The following is a 9,334-nucleotide window of genomic DNA, read 5'->3' on the forward strand; positions in this document are numbered from 1 at the left end:
ACTGGACAGCAAGCCCAAGGTTTGAGATGAGGGGCTATCAGCAACTGACCCTACTACTAGCAACCTATGCACATCTATGGACAGCAAGTTCAGATGCTACCCAGGCAGCCTGGCGCTGAGGATACGCTGTGAGTGTAGTATGGGGATGGTAGCAGTGAAGGAGGCACTGGGGTTGGATGCCAGACAGGAAACAGCCAGAAAAACTCACTGTTTCATACACAGGCTGTGGCAACTTCTCTCTCCGACACCATTCCAGCAGGCACATCTTGGGGGTAATCTGGGGTGGGTACGCTCTCCTAGGAAAAGGAGGAGAAACAGTTAAGGCCCATTTGCCATTTGAGCCACCAATCAGCCACTGGTAGGTACTATAGGAACTGAAGAAACTGAGGTATCAGGTTGCTGCCCAAGGCTCTTGTGCCCATTCCCTTCTGGAGGTGCATCCTAGGTTTAATCTAAAGGGAAGATGGGCTTCTCCATGCTTAGCACAATAATGAGTGCATGTAGTGAGAACTCCCAGTTCTCCGAGTGGCAGGCTGGAAAACAGCCTTCAATAGCCAGGAAAGAAGGTTTGCTTGGCCTTTCAAGGCCAGATCTGAGGGGATGGGTGGAGGTGACCACACAGTGGGCATAGAGCTCTAGCTTAGTGCCCAATGTGATTCCATCTGCTGAGTGGCAGGGTTATCTGCTCTGCTACAGACACAATAAACTCTGGCTTCAGAGTCTGTCTGTGACAGGGAGGGACATGTTCCAACTTCCACTGGGAGCTCCCTCTGGCACATGACCGCCCAACAGCTGTCCACTTAACCCCACCTCAAGTCCTTGCCAGATAAGACTGGCTCCTGGTCTGGGCATTGGAGACTGGAGAAGGCTCAGACCCAGATGGCAGGGGACAAGAATGAGGGCACCACTCAAAGCTGAGTCACAGTGCAAGGCAAGAATCGGACTGGAGCTACTTCTGCCTAGAGAGGGCCCACTGGCCTGGTGAGGGGCAGGGTATGAGCAGGGATACAGAGCCAAAGAAAGACAAGAGCTTCAGGGGAAAGCACAGATTCTGAAGAACAGAAAGACCCATCTCCCTTTCTCAAGTTGTAGAAGGAAGTGGGTCAGGAAAACTGTAGAGTTCAATTCTGTCTGACGTAGAAAAATATTCCCCGACCAGTGCTGCCTGGGTTTCAGGTACTGTCTTCTTCCCTGAACGCATCTTCTCTTTGAAAGCAAGGAGTTCAGGTCATCAATAGCTACATGGTAAGTTCAAGGTCAGTCTGGGCTACATGAGATCCTGCCTTCAATACAATCCTTGAGGTAGCACATGCCTTGAATGCCAGGACTCTAAGAGTCTAAGACAAGTTGACTCTGTGAATTCAAAATCAGTCTGGTCTACATACTAAGTTCCAGGACAGCATGGGTATGTAGAGAGATCTTGTCTCAAAAACGAAACAAACAAAAAACAATAAAAAGCACCTTGGAAAACTGAAAACCAAGACCAAGTATCCATACTAAGGAGATCTGTGGTCCCTATGCTTGACATTATTCACACATAACAGCACTAAAGCCGAGCGGTGGTGGCGCACGCCTTTAATCCCAGCACTTGAGAGGCAGAGGTAGGCGGATTTCTGAGTTCGAGAGTTCGAGGCTAGCCTGGTCTACAGAGTGAGTTCCAGGACTAAAACTCCAAGGCAACTTGCCCTGGAATATACTGGAAACCTACCGGTCAAACCTGATAGCCATTTTAATGATGCCAGAGGTATCTTCAGCTGGCTCCTCAAGTGCCTCTGGAGTCTTGGCCAAGAGGTCAGCTCGCCGAGCGCTGAGCTCCCGAACGGTCTCCTCATAGAAGGTGCCAAGGCCAAAGGCCTCACTGTGGAGAAAGAGGTGGAGCAGGATAAAAACCTTAGTAGATCAGAATCCAGGGTACTGCAGGAGCCCAAGAAACTCCTGTACCACAGATCTCAAAACTCTACCAGGTCTGATCATCAGACTATACTGTTTATACACCTTGGCATCTGCCTAAACTGTAAGGTAGCGCATGAATTTGAACCTTTGAGTGTGAACACTGGAGGGAGGTTGGGCTAGGGAAGAAAGGATTCCACAGGTTACCCCACAACCATTCTCTCAGTTCTTTCCCAATGATGACCACAAGGATGGATGTTTCCAACAAGCCAACATAGCAGAGCTGACCTAAACTGAGATGTGCATACTATCATCTTCATGTGGGCCCAAGGGAAGAAAAGACAAAGTACTGAGGACTGACTGATTCCTTGCTGCCCATGGTTACCATGGACCTGGTCTGAACCACACAGGGCTCCAGAGTTAAATTCTCTTCTGGAAGTCACAAAACACTGATGTTGAGCTGCTTGACCTTTATGAGATAAGGGCAGAACCATCAGTACAAGCCAAGGATAGAAGAGAAGCTTCCTGAAGAGCTTTCCCTTCTAAAAACACCCCTCCACATGGATCGCTGAAGGCAAGTGTGATCCAGAAAGCCTTAGAGGAAGAAGGGTACATATAGCCAATGCTAGGAGAAAAGGCCTTTAAGACAGGACTCAAACCTGAATCATGGTGACAGTAGACAGGAAGCTCAAAGAGCCGGGAGGAGGCTAAGCTGCCAAAGACCTCCAGACATTAGCCTCATGATCTAAAGCTGCAGTAGATCGATCAGAAGGACCAAGACACAGCCTCCCTGACTAGCATAATGGAAGTAGGCATTTGCCAAGAGCTCTAAAGCTCCCCTCATAATCTCTCTCTCACCCTCTCTTTCTCTCTCTCTGGTTTTCTCTGCCCCCACCCCCACCTCGGTTTTTTTTTTTTTTTTTTTTTGAGACAGGGTTTCTCTGTGTAGTCCTGGCTGTCCTGGAACTCACTCTGTAGACCAGGCTGGCCTCGAACTCAGAAATCCGCCTGCCTCTGCCTCCCAAGTGCTGGCATTAAAGGCGTGCACCACCGCTGTCCAGAAAGCCTCGTCTCTATTGATCACTGTTTGTTTGTTTGTTAACATGGCATGCAAAAGGCCCATCCCAGGCCTATCTCTTACCTACCTCCAGGAGTTCAGGACAGCCTGGACTTTACAGAGAGACCCTGTCTTCAAACATAAATACATACGTACGTACATACATACATACATACATACATACAAAAGCTAGTAACAAAAACTACCTTCTTGGGAAGCTGAAACCTGAGAAAAAGTATTCACACTTAAGGAGACCTGTGGTCCCTAAGCTCGATGTTGTCCTAATCTAACAGCACCCTAGTTACCAAAACTGCTACTAAGATAGTCGAAGAACGGAAGGTTTCAAAGCTGTGAAAGTACTCCCTTCTACAAAGGAAAACCGTACTACCACCCCACTCCCACACATACACATCCCTGATCCCTCAGCAAAATCTTAGGGATCAAGGTCAAGTCTGGGTCACGTCTGCAAGAATAGCTAGAGAGACCACTGTACTCTTACCAAATTTCCTGGGAAGACTGGGCAGCATGAAGCAGCCTTCCCTGGGGCGACTCCAACTGTTCCCGAAGCATTTGGCACAAGCAGTACTTGGTGTTGGTGTAGTGGTTATCATACTGCACCGCCTGAGAGGAGAACTAACATGAGCCCACCAGCTACCAGCAAATGCTGAGGCGACTTCCCAGAGGAAGGAAAGGGGTTCTAAGAGGGCATTAGAAGTGTGCTTAAAGCCAAGCCTGTGTGACCTGCCCCCACATAAGAACTGCCTCCACCCTGCTACCTGTTCCTCCTGCTGTCATACAAACTAAGGCTCATGTTGAACAACATGCCCACTTAGACAGCCTGACTGAAGATAAAAGTATAAAAAACCAACCCATGCTTCAGGCATCACAGGCTAATACAGAGAAACAAATGCTGGGCATCTTCCAGGGCAGGGAAAGGAACGCAGCAAATTTTGGCAGAGGAAATCTAGCCCTAGGGCTGGGGTGAGATTTCTATCCCTTACAACCAGGATCAACCATATCCTGACAAATGCTCTTCACCTTCCCCTAGGTGGGTGGGGCACAACCCCATCTAAGCATGTTCATACACATAATTTATCAACTTGAATATCTATAAAAAGATAGGTACAGAGGTTACCTTACTCTACAGCCTGAGAAGTGAGGCCCAGGGAAGCCAGATGACCTCCCAGAAATAACACTATGGATACTTACCCAGCTAGGGGCAGGGCAGGATAGCCGCAGTAGGTAAAGGCTTTATAGACAGGCCTACAGAACCACCTCAAGTGCTCACCCCCACCCCCACCCCCACCCTGTTGTGGCGTCTCCTTTAGGCCTGCTTTCAGTACCTAGTGCCATGGCATGCTTAGGAGAAGGTATGGAGTAAGTGGGTAAGTCCCAGCCAGGAGCAGGACCATGAGTCAGCTTGTCTAGCTTAGAAAGTACCTGATCATGGATGCTAAAAGCATCCATGTTGATGCTTGAGGCTATTCCCTTTCTCTGTGACAACACACCCACTTGCAAGCTGCCGAAGGATGGCAGAACAGTGATAGCATCACCTTTCACCTAGTAAGCAGGCTCAGCACTGCTGAACATGTCTTCTCGGACAAACACTTGCCAGGTGGCCAGAAGAGCTGGCCGGCTGGCCTGGGCGGAGCTAAAGCCCTTTGCCGTAGCTCGCTCAGTCACTACGAATGTGCTAGTTGAACTAAAGGATTTTTTTTTAAATGAGTTTGTCAGGTTCAGCCCTGGGACGCTGGGATTCTATACTGGGCTGCACATGTACACGGGTGGGAACACTGAGCTGTCCTCAAGCTCTCCAGTGAGCTGGATTTGAGCAGAGGTTCCAGCCCTTTCCTGCCCACCACAGGACACCGAGAACCAAGAGGATATGGGCTGCGGCACTGGGGACAGGAGGCTTTAGGACAGAAGCTTCCCAAAACTGGACAAATGCCTCATCCTACCACCCCAGCTTAATTAGCCATCAGAAAACCGCCTGGATGCCACAGCTGGAGGAGAACATAGATAACCCCAGGCATGAGTGAGATTTGGGACTGAAAAGGAAAGTGGAAAACTGCCCTGGGGAAGGGCTGGAATCTCTGCTCAAATCCAGCTCACTGGAGAGCTTGAGGACAGCTCACTGTTTCCACCTGTGTATATGTGCAGCCCAGTATAGAATCCCAGCGTCCCAGGGCTGTACCCAGCGAACTCATCAGAATAAATATAAATAAATAAATAAATAAATAAATAAATAAAAATAAAACAAATCCTTTAGCACAACTACCACACTCGAGTGAGAAGAACAAGCTATTGTCAAGTTGAGTGTGGTGGCACATGCCTGCAATCCCAACACAGGGAGTAGAGGCAAGAGAATAAGGAACTGGAGGTCAGCCTAGGTGATAAGTCTCTATGTTAAAACTAAGAAGTAAAAGAAAGAAAGAAAAAGTGCAAAGACGTACGTATCTGATGTACTTCTGCATGACTTCCTCCAGGGGACGGAGGCCGTCCTTGAGAAAGATGGAGGGGTTCCACATGGCGGCTCGAGCCACCATCACCGAGGAGGCAGCAGTGGCTTGTCGAAATTCTTCTATGTCCAAATGCTTCTGGATGTGATCGTGAGATCCTCCACTAGAAAGCAACAGGGGGCTCAGAGGAATTCCGTAATGGAGCCTTCCAGTGTTTCCAGAACTCATCTGCCATTCACTATGAGTAAGCTTTCGCCGAGTCCCTTCGACTACCAGGACTCTACGTGATGACAGTGCATAACCCGATGTTAATGAGGGACACAAAGCAATACAGAGAACAGCCAAACTATGTCTGGCATACAAGAGTGTGGGTTTTTTTTTAGAAGTTTGACTTTTCTTCTCTACTATCCAAAACAGTGGCCAAAGGCAGACAATATTTGAAGATGTATGACTGAAACTGAGACATTAGTCCTGCAAGCCACCTCTATGTTTTCTTTTTCTGAAGACATAGGATCTAGCACCGCCTGCGCCCTATCCATTCGTTCTGCTGGTCAGAGGTAACTTTCCTCAGGACTTCTGTGTGCAATGTGCAAGCTCCCCGAGTCTTCCTATTAAGTCTTTGAGGTGCTCATCAAAACCACGTACTTGCTAGCACAAGTATCTGTAGCACCCAGAATATGCTTGTTTGGATCTTTCTTCCTTCCTTCCTTCCATCCATCCATACATTCTTCTTTCCTTTCTTCTTCCTCTTCCTCCTTTTCCTCCCCCTGCCCTCTTTTTGTGAAACAGGGTCTCTCTACATAGCTCTGGTTGTCCCGAAACTCATTATGTAGACCAGGCTGACCTCAACATGGAGATCTGCCTGCCTGTGCTTCCCAAGTGCTGACATTAAAGGTGTGCTCCACTATGCCCGGCATCCATCCATCTTCCTTCCTTCCTTCCTTCCTTCCTTCCTTCCTTCCTTCCTTCCTTCTTTTCTTTCCTTCCATCCTTTTTCTAAGACAGCATCCCATCATATTTTCTTGGCTGGCCTGAAACTTTTCATATAGACCAATGTAGCCTCAGATAAAGATCCACCTGCCCACCTCCCAAGGGCTAATTAAAGGTATGTACTCCCTGGCCACTGTCTGGATTTCTTCGACCTGACTTATAGTCCTTGAGTCTTGTTGCTAAGAGCTCTAGGTTGGTACTCCTCACACTGACCCCTGCATCTTGCATTCTAGATCACTCTAGATCAGACATTGTCTTGCCCTAGGCCTGGTTCTGCAACTGTTTCCTTCTACCTATCTTTATCCTTCCCCATAGCCTAGGCTACCATCAGAATGCCCTGAGCTCTAGCTCCGAACGTCAATGCTGGCCTCACTCTTAACTTTACATTTTTGCTGCATTTCCCCTTTTCCTTTATGATCAGTTTTTGAGGATTTCTGTTTTACATTTATTTGGTTGGTTGGGATGGGGAGAATATTATGACATGGCTCAAGTGGAGGTCAGGGGACAGGTTATAGGATTGATTCAGTTATCAGGGACTGAACTCAGACTGTCAGGCTTGGTATCAGATACCCTTAACTGCTAAGCAAACTTGTTTGTTTGTTTGTAGACAGGGTCTCTCTTGTCAGTTTTGGATCTCCTATATAGAACAGGCTGGCCTTAAACTCACTGATATCCACCTGCCTCTGACTCCACAGTGCTGGGATCAGAGGCATGTGCCACCAATGCCTGGTTTGTTGCAGTTTCTTCCTGTTTTGCCATCCCAGTTTTCTATGCTAGCACAAGTATTTTCCGAATGAGCAGAGCATAAAATAAATGAGGAAGAACGGAGGCTTACTTGGCTATGACAGGGATGGAGAGGGTTTCAGCAATGGCTCTTATAACTTCACAGCTGACAGGGTGCTGAGGTCGCTCCTCACGATTCCTTAAAGATAAAGAAAAGAGATGGGGCCTGGGGGCTGAGGGCTCAAGGCCAGATCATTCCTGAAGTTCTACTGTCCTTTCTACTGAACCTCAAGCAGATCAGACAGCTACGTGGTTATCTAGGACAGGTTGCTGGGAATGGCCTCCCTGATCTATGGGGTGAACTCTATCCAAAGGGGCAAGAAGGTTAGGTCTAGCTCTCAGAAGCCTGAAGACTGGGCACAGCCACAGAGGACCAATGTGGGTGGCCTGCCCTCCAAGGTCACACTGCTTTTCCCTGGCTTCCCCTTGTGTCTGCCAGAAATAAGAAACAGTGTCTCAAAAATGCTGCCCCTATAGTCCCAGCCCTGCCCGTCCCCAGGGACCTGGAACAGCTGCCCCGGCTCAGACTGGCCACTCCCACACAGCTGCCTGTGCTGAGGCCAAGTTGCACAGCTGATCTTTGGGAGAAGCACCTGACATGGGGTAGGCCCTGTTCCAGGGGCTGCCACAGATCATGACCCTCAGGAGAAGCCACAGGAGAAGTAGGACACAATCCAGGGTCCCTTCCTACCAAGGTCAACAGCAAGCAGTTCCTGTGCATGAGTAAGCGAGTCTTAGGGACGCTACAGCGATGCCTGGGCCAAGCTGTGTGTGAAGACAAGCAGGGGAGGTGACAGGCTAGTTCTTGCTTAAGTGAAGCTCCTGTGCTATACAGTCTTGGATTTCTCAGAAGAGCCTGCCAACCCAGCGTCTACCTCCAATGGCTTACATCCCCAGCAGCCAATCTTACACAAAACTACACAGCTGCATTTCTGAATTTCTGATGGTCAGGAAGTCCTTGCTAAACTCTCCTAAGTCAGTCTTCTAACTGCCTCCAACTTCTGGGAAAATTAAGTTTCCTTAATTTACAGCAAGGAATTCCTTAAAATACATCAAGGCTGCATATTTACAATCTCATAAAAGCTTCAAAATAACCATGAAGCAGAAATTATATTAATTACTCAATGAGGAATGTGTCAATCAGAGAGGTTAAATGATTTCCCTAAGGATGCATAGGTAGAAAGCTGCAGAGCTGGGATTTTAAATCAGACTACTGAGGCTCAAGCCCACTGCCTCAGCAAGACATCCAGTATACGTGTGCATCTGTCACTTCCAAACCCGCCTAGCTTTGATCCAGGCAGCTCCACTTTACCATTCCGTATGTTGTTCAGAATATACTCCCAAAATTTAGTAACAGGCATAAGCAGTAACCTGGGCTATTCCTATAAAACCCGAGTTCCTCCTAAAGGGAACGTCAGCCAAAGTGTATTAATCAGGATTATGCAAAAAAAAGGGCATGCTTGGCAGAGGAAGCCAATCTACCTGACAGGGAGACAGCAGCCTTCAGAAACACCTTGACTCAGCAGGCTCTAGTGCCCATGCTTATAGTCCCAGCACTTGGAAAACAGACAAGGGATTACCATGAATTCAAGGTCATCTTGGGCTACATAGTGAGAGCCAAAAGTGAGAGCACCCCCCTTATAGCTATATACGTGTGTGTGTGTGTGTGTATGTGTGTGTGTGTGTGTATGTGTCTGTCTCTGTCTGTCTGGAGAGGTGGCTCAGCAGTTAAGAACACATACTACTTTTAGGGAGGGTACAAGTTCAGTCAGTCCCTAGCACCCACACCCAGTATCTCAACCTCCTGAAACTCTAGTTCCAGGGGATCCAATACTTTCTTCTGGTCTCTGCAAACACACACACACACACACACACACACACACACACACACACTTAAAAGTAAAACAAATCTTTAAAAAAATTAAAAAAAAAAGATTCAGCTCCCAATAGAGAACAGATGAGCAACAGTTACAAGAAGTGTTTAAAGCAGACACTGGGACAGCTGCAGTCCAACAAGGGCAGGAAAGAAAGGCAGTGCCTTTAAAAGAAAAGCCATCTGCTTGGGGTCATTCAAGGGAGAAGCCAATGCTCACTGAAGTGAAGTAGAGAGAGAGAGAGAGAGAGAGAGAGAGAGAGAGAGAGAGAGAGAGAGAGA

The 9,334-nt window shown here is 47.9% G+C and overlaps 1 protein-coding gene across 4 annotated transcripts in view; it reads right to left on the reverse strand.

The window, feature by feature from the left end:
• Window positions 1-9,334, reverse strand: part of Dus2 (dihydrouridine synthase 2) — a 40,727-nt gene that overhangs the window by 1,679 nt on the left and 29,714 nt on the right. For all 4 annotated transcript variants that reach the window (XM_028768531.1, XM_028768535.1, XM_028768534.1 and 1 more), the window contains 5 exons: window positions 7,232-7,318; window positions 5,401-5,569; window positions 3,447-3,568; window positions 1,709-1,858; window positions 209-296 (listed from right to left, as the gene is read on the reverse strand). In XM_028768531.1, coding sequence (XP_028624364.1) covers window positions 209-296; window positions 1,709-1,858; window positions 3,447-3,568; window positions 5,401-5,569; window positions 7,232-7,318 — 616 coding nt within the window. The remainder of the gene's footprint in view (window positions 1-208; window positions 297-1,708; window positions 1,859-3,446; window positions 3,569-5,400; window positions 5,570-7,231; window positions 7,319-9,334) is intronic.

This window comes from Grammomys surdaster, unplaced genomic scaffold (assembly GCF_004785775.1).
Source record: "Grammomys surdaster isolate TR1022 unplaced genomic scaffold, NIH_TR_1.0 187, whole genome shotgun sequence".
Lineage (NCBI taxonomy): Eukaryota > Metazoa > Chordata > Mammalia > Rodentia > Muridae > Grammomys > Grammomys surdaster.